Below are 22,200 nucleotides of genomic sequence, written 5' to 3'. Positions count from 1 at the left end.
TGGTCAAACTAAGTAACCGGAGTACCGGACCATAAAAATATAGATTAACCGGACGTGGAGGTGGTTCCTGTGTAGTGCGTTTGCGCCCGTTTGTTGCGTTTTCCGTCCGATCAGCTGTGGTGGTTGACGCTACCACTGTCATTGTTGCATCGCGAACACTGTGGACAGTGCGGACGCGGATCAAGGTCAACCGACAAAAGCGAACGGTCTCCACTATCGTAGTTGTCCCGTTGCCACCGCCACCGACGTTTCTCGCGTTCTACACACGTCCATCGGTTCGTCGACTCGACCGCCGTCAGTGTCAGTCGTCGACCGTCGTAGTGTTGTACTATCACACGTCAGTTTGGTTTTCGATTCTGTTGAGCGGCATCCGTCGTCGCCAACGTCGCGTTATCCATTCGATCACCGCGCATTACCGAGAGTATTTCCGCAAATCACTTAAATCTTTAAGCGGTAGACTCTGTGAGTATTTTCGCGCGTGTCCTGTGTGTTTCATTGCGAATAAGTCTATTGCGTGTTTGCTGTGACTTAGCGACTGTAAGGTACATAATATCTTTGGTGTCACATCCTGTTGGGTTTCTCGTCGGGGAATCCCGCCACTTCTGTCGATCGCCGTTGTTCAGGTCAGTGCGTGACCCCTTGTTGTAACATATTTCGTGGTTCGCCAACACTAGTAAACACGGCTCTCCGAACGCGCGCCTCGCGGCTGCTGATGACATGCCATCGTGTTAGATCCGACGACAGTGGATGTAACATGAACGACATTGAAACGATCGCAGCCTCGGTGTTCTACTCCGCCAGGGACGGACGGCTGAAACGATTGCAGGTGAGCGAAGTTGGCGCGTGGTTACTAGTTACCTCTAATACGGGGTTACGGTCATTGAAGGGGTTGGTGATAACTTTTGGTGCTGTGTGTTAGGATTAGCTATGATATGTTAATATAATGAATACAGTGGACAAAGGCTGTTGTCACTGTTTGCAAACTAATAGAATTATTTTGGTACACTTCGTTTCTTGAGTCACTGCACTTAGCCGATAGTATCAATTGTCAAAGGATACAGTACACTTAACTTCTTCATGTTGTACTTTCTATGATTATTTCTATCTTTGCACTTTTTACTTGGATCATTTTTCTTTTCCCTTATCATCTTATCCTTGATACAAATTTTAGTAAAAATATCTATACATCTAAATTAATCAAATGTACATTTTTCTCACATTTTGTACTTGATCGTATAATTATTTAATTTTATTAAAATATAGATATCTATCAGATTAAAAAGTTTTTTTTAAGTGAATTAGTTTACATTTGACTTAGATATTTTAATTTGTCTTTGGCTTCAACATTTAAATGTCATTCTTTAATTACATAAGACCACTATTTTTGTCATAGGTTATCTACAAACTACATTCCTTAATTTAACAGTTATACAAAATGTTTGATATATTTATTTCACTTATTTTAATTATATACCTACCATAAGTTTAAAATAAATTATCTTATGGACTTTTTACTAGTACTTAATTAAACAGGAATATCAACATAAATTTCATAGTTATTAAAATTGTTAATTAATGAAGTAGGTAGCTCATTACCTTCATAATGTGCTCATTTATCATGGCATTTGCCTAATAAGTTTAAAATATTAGTTATTTTCATTATAAAAAAAAATGTTTAATAATTCTGTAAGGCGAAGCGGATTCTCACTTTTATATTATATTTATTTTAAAATGTTCTTAATCAATTGATTAAATAGAATAGAATTCATTACTTAAAACTAATTGTTATTACCTGTACCTAATTATTCATACATTTCATAGCTTAATTTTTAAATAAGGTGTGTAGTTATACTAAATATTTCACCTTGTTGCATATGTCTCTAATTTTATTTACTTAACATATTTTACTATCAATCCTTTATTTATATTAATATTTGAAGTTAACTTTTACATCTATTTAAGTATAATTATATCGTAGATAATATCCCTGATAATACTATATCCTCTTAAGTTTCTTTTTACATTACACTGTGTACACACAATTATTTTATAAGTAGGCTAATAAAAATAAATACGTTTATGTTTATTTCCAGATTTATTTAAATAGATACCTTTTGTTGTGCTTGACACTTTCATATGTTTGTATTACCTTTATACCTCACTTCATACTGCATGCATGTATATTGTATACAGTAAACTATGTATAATAAAATATAAGTCATATTTGAATTTTATTAATAATAACATTGTTATGAATTATGATAATACTTACTGTTATAATATAAAGTGAAAACACATTTTATTTTCTTAATAATCTAGTTATTAGGTATTCAAATGGGTTAACCTAATATTTTAAATGAAATTTGGTTTTCTAGATTATAACTATAGGTATAAAACTTAAATATTAAATTTTTACTTCGACTAGCCCATTGACAGTTTAATCTTGATAAAATATTATTTTAATTTCCCACCATTGTTGTATTATTATTTGTTTATACTACTTTAGAGCTTTGATTGGGGCTCTTTTAGTAGAGCATTTAGAAATTTGATAAAATTAAATTAATTAATTTTGTATCGACATCGACAATGCTGATAAAATAAAAGTTGAAATCATTTCATGATTTATTTAGGTACTTTCATGTAAGTACTAAGTATATGATACAGATTATAGATACATATATTTAAGATATTATGTTAAATTATTGATTAAGAGACCCGACAAAAACAATTTTTTCGAACGTTGTCTTACATTTTTTTTTCTCAACTTAGAACCTACATGACAACATGTATTTATGCGATATGTATATAAAATAACGATATTAAAAATAATATAATAACACCCTCCCAAAAAACGTTTTGGAAAAAAACAAATTTTATAACACATATTCAAACACGTTTACCAAAACATTCTTATAGCAATGCATCATTTAATATTATGTAGTTTAAGTTTTTTTGTAGTTTTGGTAAAATATGCAAACACCTCAACCTGGGAGGATTCAGGGGGGATATTGGTGGCAAGTGCCACCCCTGTTGGAAAAAAAAAATAAAAATTTTAGTATCGAAATTTTTTTTTGTGGGGGATATATCTATATTATAAAATTTTCCTATAAAGTGCCCCAACCGTAAATACATGCTGGATCCGCCCTTGCACCTCAATTAATTAAACAATCAAAACGGTCGGATCACTTGAAACGATTTTTATTAATTTTAAAATAACATTGTCTAATAACATAATTACGCCGCGAAAAAAAATACAAAAAACGTGCTCCCATGTTTTTTTGTTTTTCTCGTACTCAATAAGAAATATATATATATTTAAACTTATTTCGTGTGGTACACGGTAACGGTGATTATCATCATTCATCATCATTTTACAAATATGAAAAATTGTTAACAATATTATTATTATTATTATCGTAATTACGTATGCACACGCGACCGAATAATAATATTAATAAAATTATTGCGCGTCGACATAAAAGAAAAAATACGCAAACCAAACACATTGATCGTACATTTTATTGCGCACCGCCAAAATAATATAAATCGGACGTTCTTCTCATGGTCACCACGTGACTGAGACGACAGCCGTAGATTGTATTTTTAACATTATTCGAAACCAAAAAATAAAACTACAGCTATCGTCGTAGACCGTAGTCCAGTTTTACAAACAATAATAAAGTTATTTAAAAAAAAAAATAATAAAAACACCAATACGTAACAATAGTGACTCTACAAACAGCCAAGTGTTGACCACGCGTGCATTTACGCAATTACATCGTAAACAAAACCTCTGTTGTCGACTTTCTGGCTCCTCGCTGTTTGGCTCTCGGTTTGCGTTAGGCAAATTAATACGACATAGCGTTGTAGCATATTTTATTGTAACGATATAGTAATACTATAACATCGGCCGATAACCCAATGACGATGACCCATTAAATTGAAGTGATTTTTCTTTTAAGACTTGCTCGTTTTCTCCGTTGGTTTTCCATAGATATAATTTTTAACGATTTGTAACACTACTCTTGGCGCACGGTAGAAGTCTTATTATTATTATCACCGTGTCCGGAGCCGATTTGATATTTCTCACAACAGTCAATGTATATATGGTGTATAAAATAACCAAATTAAAAGCGTGTATCGAACCAGTTCAATTTCGTATTTACGTTAATAGTCGTTTATCAACGTTGTTTAATTGCGTTGTTTAACAGCTGCTGCCGGTTATCGTATTTAACAGTTCCACGCGTCACTACTTTTCTTATCTAAATACTCGAATGAAATAATCGTTGAACACATTATTCAGGTTCAATATCCTATAACGGCTACGACTTTAATATTTTATTCTGTTCTGCGAATATAGGTTTATGTTTTTGGACTAGTATCTACGTCATGGGCAGTTGTATTTTTGTTATTATTTACATTCGTTTGATATTTCTAAATAGTATTTTTTATCCTTTGTTTTACTTTTTATATGTAGTTATTATGGTGTTAAATTAAACAAAGATCTATACATTTTTAAAAAAAATTTAAATTTAAATCCGGGTGTTCTTAGCCACAGAATATCTAAATGAAAGACATCAAAGCATTAATAACATTGAAAAAATATAACAATCCCTATTCGAAAAAATAAAATAGTAAATTACCATTGACCATTGGTTACACCAATGTACATAGCCACCGAGTTGGATGAGATTATAAAAATAATATAATTTATAGTTATTATATATCTAATATAGTTTATCATTCTTAATTCTTATCTTTGACTAAGCGTACATAATTTCTTGGAGTACCTACTGGGACGTCAGGACGACAAGTACAAAATTATTATTATTATTTATTATTTCTCTGAATATTCTGATGTAAACACGGCAGCAATAAGCGAACCGTTGTCCGTCGTTCAGTTCTTCTTTCCGCCACGAGTTTAGTTGCGGTTGCCAATCGGCGACGGCGGCGCCCTTGTCGTCGTGTCCAGCTCTAAAAACGGGTTTCTTTGTGTGCTCGCGAGTTATTTTCATATCGTACCGGATGCCGTCGACCGTCTCATCAACAACGCAATTGGTTGGCGACTGATCATTTTTCAACGAGATCTCCATCGGTATAAAAGATATGGAATAATATAATATGTAAATAAAAATAATAATCTTTTTCCGTCGTAATCTTCCAAATATTAAACACATCACACGTATGTGTGTGTTTATATTACCATGTTTATTAATTATCAATAGCCTACTCGCTTGTCGGCCGTCGCTTAACGCTTTCTACCTCGACGAATAACAATATTATTATGGCCGGTCATATTTACAAATTTGAGCGATTGGGATCCATCATCCCTTGAATTTTATTTTTCATCGCTAAACTTTTTTTTTTTTTTTTAAATAATAGTAAAATTAAAACTTTCCATGTTCGTATCATTTTTTCACATAAGACCATAGGTTGAGCATGTCGTTAAGAAGTAATTCAGATCAACCTAATAAAGTGATAGACATATTTGTTTAAAAACTTTTAAATTCAAGTCTTAGATACTATTTGTTTAGTAATAAGTAGTATTATGTTTTGTATTATCAACTATTAAGTTAAAAATTAAATTACGATTTTTTGTAGGTTTACCTTGTAAAACTAAATATGAGCCTAAAACGTTTTTCTCACTAGTTGGTGGTGTTTATGTATTATCATTTTACACTACTCTGCTTTCCAGTTTCCACAATCACGACTATACAACCAGGCACCAACTATGGTTTATTATTTTGTTACGAATTCTAGATAACGGTTTTCGCGATAACTGTTCCATTTTCTACTTAAATTATTGCTCTTTCCCACCGAATTCGCGTGTATTCTGAAACCAAAAACTAATTCTGTCTACTAAAAAATAAATATACCCGCTTGTTTTTAATTTGATTTACAAATATTGATTTTGCAATTACATGACTTGGTTGTAGTATATTAATTGTAATCTAGCAATTTATGTTCAATTGACAAGTTTTAAGTTTGAGACAACTTTTTTAAATACACGTTTCTCTTGTATTACAAAATTTGAAACACGATTTCCTTTCGTGATTTTCTGCCAAATTGACTTGATCTTCTATATACTTTCATTGTTGTTTTTACTGAACGTTTTCGGTTAACTAACTTAATTAATACCATAAACTACGTTTTAAATTGAACAAATTTTAAAGTTTTTTTTAGTTTTTTATGAATTTAAATTGCATGTTCAACTTAAAGAAGTTATTTATTAATATAATTTTAATATAATAATAATATTATGTATAATAGGTTTATGTTATATGTTGGATAATTTATTTTATTAAATAACAAATTAATACGAAAGTATTATAACACCAAGTCTATGACCTACATGTCTTAATTCAATAAATTAACCAAAACAATATATTAAGTAATATTAGATAAAATATGACCACGTATAAAACGGCTTAACGGATTTATTTTAGTTACGAATTGTATACAAGTACATTACATTTTAGTTCGTTTGTAATTAATTTTATTGTCAAGTAAAACAATTTTTACCGCCCATATATTATGGATGTACCGAAACTATTGTAAAGCCTTTATTAAAATTAATGAGTTTTTAATGATTTTGAGAATTTTAAATACTTTTACGCGCACCCGTTATTCTGGTTAACTGTAACTTAAATAATATTACTAAAACTGAAAAACATAAGTATATTATTTTCATATTATTTATGTGTTTTACCTACACCTAAACCAAATCCGCATATTATAATAAATAAAGAAAAAAGTTATAGAAATAATAATTTGACCGTTTTTGGTAATACTTAGGGTCATTTAGTATATTATAGAAAATAATTATTTCTCTATATACGCATTGGGTGTGTTTCTGCAGTAGAATACACGTGTATTAAATCCGCACGTGTTCCGGGCTTCTTGGCATTAACACTACTATACGTCTATACATATACGTCTGTTAATTATTGCGTTTGGTCTTTGGCAAGGTTGTTACACGACAATACCTGTATAATATTATGTTTTACTTCCTTGTTTCGTTTTTGCTTGTTGAATCACGATTGAAATATATTATTTAAACCATCGTTGATATAAAATTAAACGCAAATGACGGATGAAGGTGGACATAAATAGGAAGGGACGGGAGGAATACACTGTTCGCTATGTGAAAATAAAAATTTGTGCGAAGTCGAACGAATTAAATTTGTTTTCAATTTGAAACATTACAATGATATATTGTGTTGCGTAGTACCTGCTAGTTCATACACGATTGATTTTTATTACGGCAATGTCAATTAAACAAATGTATTGCTGTTTATAACGCGACACGTGTTTTAAATAGTGTTAACGTCCGCAATATGATTTCGTTCTATTTTACCTAACTGTAAGAAATAATAAAATAAGATATGGTTATTTATTAATTTGAATTTCATTTGAACCAATTTAAATCTATTTGATTTTGATATTTTCATTTTGTTATGCTACTTTCTGCCATAAATGTTTATATCTACATCCAGTTATAATATAGTAAAAGTAAATATTAACTAATATTCCAGTTTTGGCCCCTTGTACTAAATATTTTTGCGGGTCCTATAGAAAATTTCTAATTAACAACATAATATAATATTAAATATATAAAATAAGTAAATTTTAAAAATTTAAAATTCATTTTAACGACTGCAGTACTCCAGGTCCACCCCCTCCACTATGTGGAGGCCTTGATCACAGTTTTATAAAATTATAAAGTTACTAGAAAGTTATCAAGAAAAAGTCACCAAAATCAAAGTCCCTATTTTTTTTTTTACTATATTACATAAAAAATTTAATTATTGAAAATTATATTTATTAATTATACTAAATTATTCAACTAATTACTTATAAATAAATTTGTGTGTAATACAAATTGAATGTACCTAGAATTGTTATCTATATTCTATTGATAAAAGTTATAACATATTTTCTACATAGCTGTGAAAAATGTATTATTTCTGTATCTTTTAAAGTTAACCCTAAATGTTCAATATTAAATACCTACTCGTCAATCTTCAAAGCTAATAATAACTAAACACTATTTGTTGTTAGATTTTTGATCTACAAAAAATGTAGATATGGCATAATAATAATTGAATGAATATAATCAACAGATTTGGAAAAAAAAATAAAAATAATCATTCTAGTATGAAATATTTTTTTTTTTTTTAAGATGCTACATTAGACCTATCAATAAATCTTATGTATGAAAAATATAACTTTAAATCATAATCTATATTTATTTCAATTAGACATTGTATAGACTATATGTGCTTCAGCTTAAAAATAACAAAATGTACATTTTTAATGAAATAAAAATTGTGCATATCAAAATTTAATTGGAAGAATAATTCTTAACATAACATTCTAAACTAGGATAATAGAAAAATTATAGTGTTCCTGTCTCTAAAAATAACACTTCAGTTAAATAATTATACATACTAAAATATACTTATCTGTAGTATCTATATATTCAATAAGTTATTGACTGAAACTTGTATTTTTAAACACATAAAACTACAATATGGTATATTTTATTAATGCCTGCATACATTGTTATATTAATATTATCATTGTATTAAATTTCTGGAAGTATTACAATTGTGTACTTAAGTTTCCATTGTTAATTAGTATAGTAAATATATGTAAGTAGTTATAATCTATTTCTGCAAAGCATATTAAATTATGAATTTATTTACAATATAACTATATAATTGACCAATTTTTAAAATAAATTTCAATAATCCTTCAATGTATAAGACTAAAATTATAAAATATATTTTAACGCAATAAATATAACAATCTGCTCTTACGCAATGAATATACAAAAAGAATTATTTATTTAATTAATATATTATGTTATATGAAGTAATCCCAGTTATACATGTTGTTCTCTTTAATCAATCTATATAAATTTATGAATTGCATTGCTTTTTATCTATATTTAAATAAATTCATATAAATACTATAAAACTTAAGTCTCATTGATAAAAAAAGAAAATGATGTGTATTATTTAGGAATTTTTTAAATACAATTATGTAAATTTGGTTATAGTTTTTAAAAATATCTCTTTTTGAAGTCAGTGTCAGTCATATTGTTTAAGTATATAAAAAAATATATTTAAAGTAAATTATGTAAATAATAATTTGTGTATTCCATATTTTTTTAACCAATTCATGACGGACTTCATTCTTCAAAAATAAATTATGTTATTTGGGCTTATGGCGTTTCACATAACTATTATGTATGTATATATATTTTATATCTTGAAATAAATCAAGTAGATAAGAAAGGTCATTATGAATTATAATAATATTATTTTTAGTTAAATCCATTAAATTTTTAATATTATTATCATTACAATTACAGTTATTTACAACGATTAATTATATTAGGTAAATTTAATTCTATAAAATAAAATTCACAGAGTAATATGATTAAAGCTTTCTATTATAGTGACTAGGAAGTGAAAGGTAGAGTGACATTAGATGAAGTGATTCACAACTTTGTAGGTACTTCACAGACAACATATGTGTTAGCAAATAGTTCAATACCAAGGTCAATATTTTTCATACTGACAACAGTTTATAGAGTGTGATAATTTGTACCTATCTCATATATTTTTATATTGAAATAAAACAATGAAAACTAAAAATTAATATTATTGTTTGTTTTTTTTCTTTTTATGTTACCTATTTGTTATAATTTTATTATTTAAGTATGACCCCAAACAATAAAATCAATATAATTTGTTTTTTAGTTACCTAATAAATTATTAATTTGAATAATAAACCTTTTTTAATGTATTACCAATATGCTACATTTATTTAAATTGAAAATTAGTTATTAATTTAAAAAACATTTTAGCTAAAATAATGTTAATAGTTTTCAGATATTTTAATGGTAAATTTTTAATATCAGTTACTTCTCTCGGTTACTTCAAGGTAAAATAATATCCTTGTTAAATATTTTATATAAAGTTATTTTGTGTGTATTCCCTCATATTTATAAATTTAATTAAAATCTAAAAATTCTCTTTCAAATAAGAATAAGTTTTTATTATCAAAAAATAAATAAAATAATACTTCTTTTGAAATCTAATTACTCATAGTAAATAAACATTAACTAATTTAATTAAAATCAATATTCTAATTATATCTAATTATTGTTTTAGTAGGTATCTGTATACTTATTGTGTATATATACGTATCATTATTCATGAACATCAAAACAGGTTTATATTTGCAATTTTTAACTTATATTGAAACAATGATGTGCAATAAGCAACTAATCTACATATAATATGTAATTAAATAAGTATACTATGTGAGTATTTCATAAAAAGTATGAAAATGAAAATTATTTTTTTTAAACTGCCATCAATAGTGTTTACAATAGATATAAGTAGGATAACTGAGTTCAATGTCTGTATTGAGTGCATATGTACCTATACTATCAATATCCCACTACATTTTACTTAAAAAATTAATGTGCAGCTTTGTCTCCTTTCTTTCTTTTCTCTCTTTGTCTTGTCGGAATCATCAAACATGATCAATTATCCTCATAAAGGTGTTTATTTTTTCAAATAAATAAGATATATTTTTTCATCAAATTCATCTCAGTAATTTATTTGGATCAGCCTTGAACTGTATGAAATGACCACAATGTTGTACCATGTATGGAAGTATTTATTTATCGATGAAGTCTAGTTGCAGGTAGCTTGTTCCCTTGACCCTTCCTTATAAGCTAGTACACTTTGGAACTTAAAAACGTGACTGAACTCTACTTCCTGGTGGTGACAAATGTTTGCTAGTTTTAGGGTTTAAAAGTATTGATTGTCTAATGTCTAAATTGTCATTAATTGTTTATATTGTATAATTTTATTTCACCATAAATAATCTTAATATGTTTGTTTGCAGTTGCTGTTGGAAGGCAAATCAGCAATGGAAAATGCCAAACTGTTAAAAACCACTACAACTGGCGCTACGCCATTGCTGATGGCCTGTAGACATGGCCACTACGATATAGCCTTGTACTTAATCAAAAGACACAAAGTTGATATTGAACAAACAGGCTCAGGTAATAAATTAATTATTTCTGATGCATAATCTTTTACAATATTAGATATGTCCTTTGATTCCAATTTTATCCTTTTGTTTTATAAATTAATTATATAAGTATAAATAATAACTCTATACTATAAATCTGTCAAATTATAACTAATTTGATTCTATTTAATTTTAAATATTAGTATTTTATTTATCATCTTAACTATTGATAAATCAGATGTAATCTATATGTTTTAATATTTATTTTATATAATGTGCATTTTAAGAATCCAGTACATAGTAAACATATTTATAGAGGAAAATATTTGTTTATATGTGTATATTAGATATCATTACAACTCTTGTGTTTTTATTTTTTAATAATTTATGTTTATTTACATACAATTTGATTTTTTACTGATTATGATTTGAATTCATTCTATGATAATATAATATTATTTTAAATTATGCAGATTGATAGAGCTTGTACTTTTGACTTAGTCTTAGTACTTTTGTTGTCAGATTTTATTTATAATTTAAATAGTTATTACATCTTTGTTTAATACGTAAACATTCTATCAATTTTGTAGGCATATTAATCATTATATTACTAAATTTTATAGCTTGATTTATAATTGTATTTGAATTTTTTTGTTTAAAAGCTGTAGATTGATATTAGTAATAAATAAACAAATGAACTTTAATTAATGGCTTAAATTTGGTACCTATGTTGTATTTTTAATGTTCATAATTTTTATTCCATGTTGAATGATGTAATACTAATAAGTAACATTATAATTTATAATTTAAAACTATTTAGATAATTTCTACAATTTCTTAAATAATTATAATTACATAAACGTAGGTTACTTAACTTACTGCTGTAATTGTTTTGAATAATTATTGTTATTATTATTATTTTCATTTAAAGATATTTAAATATTGTTTTTACTGTTTAAAAATTAATAATTATAAAGTTATTATTTTAACTTCTGTAAATGAGATAAATTTATTCTGTGTATTGATCACAATGAAAATATATGTTGGTAGTTTTAACAAAAAATATTTTAATACCAGCATTAATATTTTAGAGCATATGGACCATGAACGTGTTCCTCTAAAGGCGTAATTTATAATTGTATAAAACATTTCTACTTCGCTATCAAAAAAGGTCATAATAGATTTTTTGTTATTATCTGTCATAACAAGGTTATCTATTCCTTACGCAGTGTTTGACCGTTAAAATATTTATATATTTTATTAATTATTTGATTCTTGTATTGAATTGTAGAATCAGTTAATATTTAGATGATTTTCGGTAATTGTTTATACTTATTCAATTTATTTTATTTAAATTTCTAGATTTGAAAAATAGTTTTTTTTGTTTCGCTGTTATCTATATAGTTATAATAAATATAAATTAAATTAATATTGTTATTAATTAGTAGCGGCTTGTGGCCAATGGGATTACGAAGAAATAGTGCATAATTATACATTAAATTCCCATAATATCGCATAAATAATATTAAATATTATCATAACTATTTTTTCCTTGTTAAATAAATAAATAAATACAAAAATTACAAAATAATATTATAGAAATAATATCACCTAAACAAAAACATACGAAAATGACCGACAACGAATAATTATTAACAAGAATTGTTTGGTTATGTGGTATGTGTAAGTAGTTTGTCGTATATTACTATTACTACTTGTATGCATGCACGCGCAGGTCTACTGAGTTCAGACTACGGACATGTCTGTGCACGTCTGTGCACGTCTGTTCGGTTAGCATCTTGTATTCTTGTTTCGACATGCAACGGTTCTCGTTTGGTATTTATACATGTTAGTGTATGTTAGATGCTGTAGTCGTAGTACCACTATACAAGAATCAGACTGATTTTGTCATTATTATTTATTACAATTTACAACCGTAATATATTATAATACCATACCACTGAAGTACTGAGTCAGATCACAGTGTACTGTGTAGGTTTTGTGTCCAATAATACGAGTATTATGAATATTTTTTGTGTTATTATATTTTATAATTAACCGGCGATTATATTATTATTCTATTTTTTTTTATTATTATTAGGCATTAGGTGCCAAGTATCCTATATATTACTGGCCACCATTGAATCCGTAGCCCTTTGTAAATTTAACAGTGTCTTTTAAAGTTATAAATATAGTCCCACATTTTTTTTTTTTTTGTAACAATTAAATTTAATAACAGATCTTACAAAACATTCCTTAAATCCATCCTATTAACTTGTATCTAAGTAGTTATTTAGCTTATAGAGCTCCAATAATTAAAAAAATTATCAGTAAATGTTACATATGAATGAATAATGTATATTATAAGTTATAACAAAGTTGGTTATGTAAAAAAAAGTTTTAATAATTTTATAAATATGTAAAGAAAAGTCTATGATAATTTTATTTTACAACAAGACGTCAAGACGATGTTATAATAATGAACGTACAATCAGTTATGCTAGATTAGTGTTACATAAAATTATTTATCTTTATATTATAATGCGCCTTTATGATAATGTTTATCTTATCATTAAATAAAATATCAAACTAAGGTTTGATTTAATTTTTGTAAAAATACTATAAGTATAATCATTAGACAAATCATTCAAAAATTACATTTTTAAATAAAAAAATTTACAATTATTAAATGATCACAGCTAAGGCAGTATTTACTATGAATTTTTTGTAAAACCCTGATTTTTGTTCACAGTTATGTTTGATGGTGAAACAATAGAAGGAGCTCCACCACTATGGTGTGCGGCCGCTGCTGGACACCTGAACATAGTAAAATTGTTGATCCGAGAAAATGCCATAGTGAACTCTACAACCAAAACGAATTCAACGCCGTTACGCGCTGCATGTTTCGACGGACACTATGAAATCGTCAAATATCTAGTCGAACATGGTGCAGGTGTGTTTGTCGTTCGTTTGTATACATTATTATTTCTACTTTATCGGCCTCCCTTAAAAATGTCCCGTTCACAATCCCCGCCCTAATCGGGGGTTCAGAATTTCAGATAGATCTTCACGAGATAGTAAACTCAAATATACGGATGCCACAATAAATCATTGTATTATAATAGAACACATAAATAAATAATTATTTAAATAATTTATAATTAACACGATTTTTAGAAATATTTAACCTAACCTTAACAAATAATTTATTACCATCTGTAAACGGTTAATTCTCAACGACTATGATTAACAACTACAACATGTTACTTTACATTAAACTTTTTCTAATTCCAGTAACATTTAACTTTTGAGCAATCTTTTATTATATTTTCAAGCTTTAAGTATTAAAATAAACATTCATCAGTAGGATCTAGATAAGACAAAACTAGAAATCCAAATTTGTTTTCAAATTCTATATCGCGTAATTAAATTGATCTTTCTTTTTTTAGCATGAAAAACGGTCCCTCTTGAATACCTCCAAGTTTTTTTTTTTAGTACACATTCTGCTAGAGTGGCAAATGTCCTATTTTTCGGGTAGCAATTAACCGAATACCGTTGGGTGGTTATTTACTAATGACTAGACGTATTTATAAGTGCGTCATATACTCCGGGAAATGAGAGTCGAAATGTGGTGCAATCGTACTCGAGCCAGAAACCTTGGTAGTCATTAATGGAAATTATTCCCACTTCGATTTTTATTCAAGTAAACTTTTTTTTTTAATCGTTTTTAGGTGTTATGGTTTAAATTATACACTTAATTGAATTAGTAAAAAATAAAAACAAATTCAAAATTTTTACCAGCTCTAATGCGTATGTATCTATAATGGCGAGTGGTCGTATGCTTTTTACAAAGAAAAAAGTAATTATGAAATTTCTCGTGTACGTGCGACACTCATCATACTCCTGTTTAATCGTTACCGTGAAGGTGAAATTTATTAATTACGGGAACGACAAATTATTGTTTTTCTTCGTCATCTAATTACCATTTTTTTCGGCGGCACCCATTCAATAGTAGATAATCGCTCAAGTGTTGAGAGAAAAGCGTATTCTATTACCTGGACAAATTATTTCTAAATAGTAACTAATAGTGATGTTTTGCCACTATTAAAACGTTTTATGATGTATGTTATTACTTGTTAAATTTATGTGTTTCACGAAAATTATAGATGGTTACATTTTTCTCTTGACAAAGGTATTTTCACCGTTTTCGACCGAGATCTTATTTTTTCTTTTACACAGATATCGAAGTATCCAACCGTCACGGTCATACGTGCTTGATGATTGCTTGCTACAAAGGCCACTACAAAATCGCCAACTTCCTGTTATCCCTAAAAGCTGATATCAACAAAAAGAGCGTCAAAGGCAACACTGCGTTGCATGATTGTGCCGAGTCAGGTAGCCTAGACATATTCAAAATGCTTATACTCAACGGAGCTAAAATGGAAGTGGACTCTTATGGTTAGTGTTGCTTGATTTTATTATTATGTTTTAAACACTTGTTGAAATATTATTAAAACAGTAGAAATAGTAATACTCTAATTAAGTAAGCGATAAGAGTCAAAAAAAAAAAAAAAATCAGCCGTTATCCGATAAAAGTAATAATTCTTATTTGTGTTTCCTATTGTAATCTATAGGGATGACACCACTGTTGGCCGCGTGCGTCACCGGTCACGCCGATATCGTCGACTACCTAGTTAAAAGTAACAACTTGGTATCGCGCAAAGAGAAAATCGAAGCCTTGGAACTGCTTGGCGCCACATACATTGACAAGAGGAGAGACTTAATCGGTGGTTTCGACCTATGGAAACAGGCCATGGATCTGAGGTTCAACGTGGACGACGAACAAGACATACCAAAACCAGACAACGCACTGCCGATTGAAGCATATGAATGGGCTCAAGAAGTAAAAAACCACGAGGAACTTAATGAACTTTTGTCTGAACCTGACGAGATGAGGATGCAGGTTAGTCGTTTTTGTTTAATCCACCGGTCACTACTCTCATTGGTCTAGGCCCTAGGGTTTTTTAAATGTTTGTCTTCAATTAAATTTAAATATATTTAAATATTTTTATTTTTTCAGGCCTTGTTAGTGAGAGAACGAATCCTCGGTCCTACGCATCCAGATACCAGTTACTATGTGCGCTATCGAGGCGCTGTGTACGCTGATGCCGGCAAATTTACTCGTTGCATATCTCTGTGGAACCATGCCTTGGACATCCAAAGAAGTTCTCTCGAGTCTTGCCACCAAATGACTGTCTCTTCATTCTTCTCCTTTGCTGAACTCTTCTCTTTCATGTCTGATGCATGCGCTACCAACGAAAACAACGGATACAGACAAGTGCCAGCGCTATTGACTTTTGAGGACATCATTCAAGTCCTGATCAAAGCTGTTAACGAATTATGTGAACCAAAAGTGCTGCCATCATCATTAGATTTATCCCCTAGATTATTGCTCATTTCATTGGATCTCTTTAATATGGCTCTCAAGTATGCTTATGTTTTTTTATATATATATATATTAAAGTACATTAAATTTGCTTGCACACAACATAATTTATTTTAATTCTTTCATATGATTTATATTTAGATTGATCAGGAATGATGAACATTCTCACCTGACTCATCGCCTGCTATATCGTTTGAACAAGTGCAATGTTGTCGGACATCTTGGTCAGACTCCTCTTCATTTGGCAAGCGCTCGTAAAACTGCTCTGGCAACATCTCGTCATTCTCAATCCATCAATTCTGAAGATGCGTCTATGTTGCTGAGAGCATTGCTCAAAATTGGTGCCGACCCCAATGCCCGTGATAATGAGGGTAATACACCACTTCATTTAGTCTCCCCCAAAGATATGACTACCATCAAATTGCTTTTGGGCGGTGGAGCACATTACGATTCTGTAAACATGGCTGGTCGCACTTTTTGTGACATGCGCAAAGCCACTCCACATAATCCGCTGTGCCACACGTCTTTGGCTTGCCATGCTGCTCGCACCATACGCAAAAACCGTATACCATTCGTTGGACATATACCAGTCACGTTGTACGAATTTGTGGAAAAACACTAGTAAAATAGACATTAGAAGACATACATGTATAATGATGGTTTGATGTTTCTGTAATTTATTGTATGCACGTAAAAAGAAAAAAAAATAATTATTATTTTATCTATATATCGTTGAAAGTTATAGTACAGACTACTACTATATAATCATTAATCAATAAGAATAAACTTTTCATCAACTGGAAACTATTGGGTTTCCATGTGTGCAGTTGTGTGTATACCCTTCTAATTTTTTTCTCTGTGTTACAATTTACTTTTATTATATAATATTATAAAGTAAACAAGCATTTACCTGCCTTGCTGGCTGTCAAATACCAAAATAACAATATAACATTTTTCTGTACAAGATATTATATTTTCTTCTTTATTTTATATAGAGAGAATAGACGTTTTAATGCTATTTTTATTTATGTACATTATAGTGTCTATAAACTTTGTTTACATAGATGAAGTTTAATAATTCTATTTTATAATAAACGTATTTAAAAAAAAAAATTACCTGTGTGTTTTATTTAATAGTATTTTATAAAAATAAATAAAAACTCTTACTTTTTAGGTACAGGTGACATATAATAAATAATTAATTCCTTGCACAACAAATTGTGAATATTTTTCTTATAAAAAATTACTTAATTTGAAGAGTGAACTCTTCAGTTATAACTAGTGGATTTAATTACAATGAATTATAATTTTATTGAAAAAAAAAAATGTTTTGAAAATTGAATTGAAATAAAATTGTTATTTAAAAAATTTGTAATTAATAATTATCTATCACATTCTGGAGGTAAAATGAAAAAATTGAATAATAAACATTGTTTTCATAACATTCAAATTTAATACATTTTACTTATGTCCCTTAAAAAACAGTTCCCAAAGTTTTTAGTTTAGTTTGATTTTTTTAACTCTGAAGCTAAAAATTTTTCACGGTACTCTACTGTGAGTACTTAAAGGAATGTGAATATAAAATGAATACGAAATACTATAAATAGTTGGACGAAAAATCTGAACATAACTTTGTTGATGAATGGCTTATCATATAAAATTGCTATTACTATTATTAATAATTAATAGACAAATAGTTATTATAAAATTCTAATTTAATTTAACAAAAATAATGACAATAAATTGTTAATATATTTTTATTTTTATATGAATTGGGCAATGGTGCACAGTTTAGAAACCATTGCCTCAATTTAATTAAAACAATTCCATTTTAAGCAATATATAAAAAATATTTTAATAATTCATTAAAAATAGTAAATATACAAGAATAATAAACAAAATAATTTTATTAATTCAATCACATTACTTCAACGTTGAACTCATTTAAGATTATAAAATTAACTAAGAACCAAGACATTAATTATGTTCAATAAAGAATAATTATCTAATTATATGTCTTATTGTATATAAAGGCATTGTCTTGTTCATTGAATATTTAAAAATCAAATTATGAGATAAATATTATTAAAAAATTCTTAATTATAAATTATACATGGAAGTCTTGTGTTATAACTGGTACAAAAACTAAATCTAACAGTTCTATATTTATTTAAAAATAAAATAATAAACTAAATTAATTACTATCTGAAGTTGACTCATATGAATTTACATTAAAACTTTTTTTGAAAACTTCTGACATACGTTTCATTGCATCCAGTTTTGTAGTTGTAAACCCATCTATACTGTCATCGTCGTCATCATCATCATCATCATCATCATCACTACTTTGAATCATAATTATATTTTCTTGTGCAAACAAATCATCATGAGCTTCATTTAAGTCCAGATCTGAGTTGATGGTCAATGGTACTTGAGTCTGCTTTTTATCCATTTCAGTGGCATCAGCTTCTTTTTTATTGTTTTTTCTTGTACAAGTTTCTTTTTTCCTTAAGATTGGATCAAATTTATTCTTAATCTTTTTCAAATATTTTGAACTGTTTTTATCATCCAAATTTTTTAAATATTTAATAACACGTGTCAATTTTAGACCAATTTTGTTTACTAATTCATTATTATCAAAATCAATTTCTAACTTATATAAAGTATCTACTAACATGGCTGTATAGGGCTGATTTTCGTCTAATAAATAATCAAGTATGGAACATGTCAGTTCACCATGAGCATTAATAGCCTTTTTTTGATTCCTGTACATGTGTCCTCGAGCTAGATTAATTAAAGTTGTGTTAACTTCATCCATTTTAATATCCAATTTTTCAGCTAAATTGTGATCATCAATCTCTTTTAACATTGGAACATAGCACATGGCCATTGCAATACTACTTGAATCAATATAAAACACATAAGATGTAAAGAATTTTGCCAAATGATTGTATGTAATGAATGCATCACGTGTTACACGTTTAAACCATAATATCAAAAGTTTAGACAATAAAATGACAGACTTGACTTTTTTAAATATCAATAAGTCACAAAAACCTTTTACAACAACTGACTTAAAGCTACTATCATCTAGTTCATAATCAATACAGTTAACTAGTAATTTTAAAACACTAGCAACGCTAAAGTCTTCTCCATGTTCTTCACCTGTATCCAAGTCATCATTTACACCAAATGTTCCAAGATCATAACGCAAGAACAATTCAAACATTACTTTGAATATCAAATGTCTATCAGTCAAAGGACTTGCTATTTCAGCGCATAAAGTAATTATATGTTCTTTGGCTGCTTGAACATTATTTACCAACAAATATGGTGAAAGAGAACGAATTGCTTCCATTCGTATTTTTACCATAGAACAATTTAAGTATTCAACAACAATGTTCTGAATAATATCTGTTAATAGGGAAAGTTCAGTGCCAACTTTTGGTAATTGTTGAACTTGAAAAATCAGTTCACAAACCTTAAGAATATTTTTCACAGCCATATCTACTAATATCTCTTCTTCTGGCAACACATTAATTTTTTTATACTGTTTTTTTATTTTCTTAACTTTAAATAATAACATATTTAATTCATCTTTATTTGAATGTTTATCAAATTCTAACTCTTGAATTTTAATAGTTTTTGATTCTATTTCATGTATACACACTTCTTTTTGGCCCACTTGATCAATTAAAGGGTATACATCCATTATTCTTGTTTGAATTTTATTTAAGATTTCTTTAACATAATTTAAAAGATCTTGACCACTTTTAAAAGTCAAACCGAATAATACTGCTATAGATTTTATTGGTCTTACAGATAACTGGTCATCTAATATTAAATCTAAGCAAAGTTTATTTAGACTTTCAGCCCCGACATCGTCTATAGCAAATGTACTACTCATATCCAACAACTGTGTCAGTATAAATTCTTTACTATTTGTAGAATTAAAATAATATTCACGTATATAATCAGAAAATTTTACCAAATCTGGTAATAAAACATCTATGTAATAATCATCAATATGTCCTTGGTTACGAGCTAATTCAATTTTTTTCTCAGTAGTTAAGTATTTTGCTACACACTTCCAAAGAAAAATTTTTTCAACAGTTAATTTATCAAAAGTAATCATTCGTGTATCTGAATTTAAATATTTGTTAATTAAATCCAGAACTTGACTATCATAATAGGTCTCAAATATTATATTCAAAGCTTTTTCACATACAACTTCATTTTCAACTCCCAAATTGTTCAAAAACACTATAAAATCATTATTACATTCATCAAGCCATTTTTCCAAAAATCGTTTTTTTACTAATGATCTAATAGATTCATTTTTATCTTCAAAACCATTTTCCAATAATGTTTGTCTTTGCTTTGATGATAACCTTGAAAATGGATATCCTAAAAAACGGTTGTAAGCTTCTTTTCTGACATTATCACTAACATCAAAAATTGTATTCTTCATCATTTCTTCAACAACATTGCTAAACATTGCAATTCCTTTAACAATAGCTATCCTAACTTCAATGCTAGAATCGCAAGTCATATGAAACATGAATTTTTTAACAATTGGACATTTAGAATCGTCTGATGTTTGCAACAAATGTAGAGCATATGCAGCTTGTGCTCGAACTTCTGGTTTCTTGTCTTGCAAGCGTTCAAACAACAACATTGTTGCAACATCACACAGTTCCATAGATAATATTGTTCCTTCTGACATGTGATTCAATAAGTGGTTAAGAAATAGACAAAATCTCCATCTGATAACTTTATCATTAGCATTTCCATACTTACGGCATAATTGAAAAATCTCGGATATCAAATACAAGCCACTACGACCGTCCTTGGTAGAGTATTCAGACAACATAGATACACCATTAGCAGCAAACTTGATCATGTTATTGATAGTTACACAATTTATGGTTGTTTGTGAAATCATAACAGACATAGTTGAATCAATGAACAATTTAGAAAATTCCTTCCAATTCATTTCAAGAAATTTTTCTTTAAGCATTTTTAGCAAATTTGGTTGTGGACCGACCTCGCCAGACTTCTCGAACAATTTGACAAAAGATTTCTTTAGGGCCATTTTTTGATTTTCAAAATATAATGCTATGCACGTACTGACCTATTCAATAGAATATGAACACTACGTTATTATACTGAATAAAATATTTACAAATATTGTTTTACAAAATACATAGTCAGAACTAGAAATATTCTACACAATACTCACATTTATATATATTAAGGTGTTCACTTAATTAGAAAATTACATATCCGATATATTATATTGTTATGAAAAATATAAAATACATCGTTCAACCAACTTCAACAGGCAACAGTGAACAAAAAATAGTAAATTCAAAATTATCACATAGATAACTGCCAAGAAACAAAACCACAATCACGGTATGTACAATCGTAACCACAATAATTATCATCAATCTTATTATATTATAATTCTATTCAAATTCTACAATCATCATCAACTGTAAAATAAATATCAGTAAATATCACGAGAATACGACGAAATAATAATAATTATTATTATTATTTATACGATTTAGACTCATAAAACAACATAGTATAATATCTAATAGAAATAAACACACTAACAAATATTTTTTTTAATTAAATAGTATATTATTATGATCTAATGCCGCGGGTAACTGAGGTAACTGATCCCG

The 22,200-nt window shown here is 28.2% G+C and overlaps 2 protein-coding genes across 3 annotated transcripts; one reads left to right on the top strand and one right to left on the bottom strand.

The window, feature by feature from the left end:
• The first annotated feature begins 143 nt into the window (after nucleotides 1-143).
• On the top strand, nucleotides 144-17,534 carry LOC112602024 (protein fem-1 homolog A). 2 transcript variants are annotated; one of them, XM_025349939.1, is made up of 7 exons: nucleotides 144-826; nucleotides 10,930-11,089; nucleotides 13,811-14,011; nucleotides 15,298-15,516; nucleotides 15,693-16,021; nucleotides 16,139-16,545; nucleotides 16,646-17,534. In XM_025349939.1, the coding sequence occupies exons 1-7, from the start codon at nucleotides 713-715 to the stop codon at nucleotides 17,124-17,126; spliced, it is 1,911 nt and encodes a 636-aa protein (XP_025205724.1). In that variant the 5' UTR covers nucleotides 144-712; the 3' UTR covers nucleotides 17,127-17,534. The 2 variants fall into 2 exon arrangements, with proteins under 2 accessions (XP_025205724.1, XP_025205725.1); XM_025349940.1 differs by lacking the exon at nucleotides 144-826 and adding an exon at nucleotides 4,953-5,095.
• A 1,012-nt stretch (nucleotides 17,535-18,546) lies between these two features.
• On the bottom strand, nucleotides 18,547-21,928 carry LOC112602016. Its single transcript, XM_025349930.1, has 2 exons — nucleotides 21,747-21,928; nucleotides 18,547-21,638 (listed from the first exon to the last, which is right to left on the bottom strand). Exon 2 carries the CDS (start codon nucleotides 21,597-21,599, stop codon nucleotides 18,699-18,701), a length of 2,901 nt encoding a protein of 966 aa, XP_025205715.1. The 5' UTR covers nucleotides 21,600-21,638; nucleotides 21,747-21,928; the 3' UTR covers nucleotides 18,547-18,698.
• Between the last annotated feature and the right edge of the window lie 272 nt (nucleotides 21,929-22,200).

The sequence above is a fragment of the Melanaphis sacchari genome, unplaced genomic scaffold (assembly GCF_002803265.2).
Source record: "Melanaphis sacchari strain LSU unplaced genomic scaffold, SCAv2.0 Contig80_pilon_pilon, whole genome shotgun sequence".
In the NCBI taxonomy this organism is placed as follows: domain Eukaryota; kingdom Metazoa; phylum Arthropoda; class Insecta; order Hemiptera; family Aphididae; genus Melanaphis; species Melanaphis sacchari.
The sequence above is the reverse complement of the archived record's forward strand: the minus strand, read 5'-3'. Positions and strand labels throughout refer to the sequence as shown.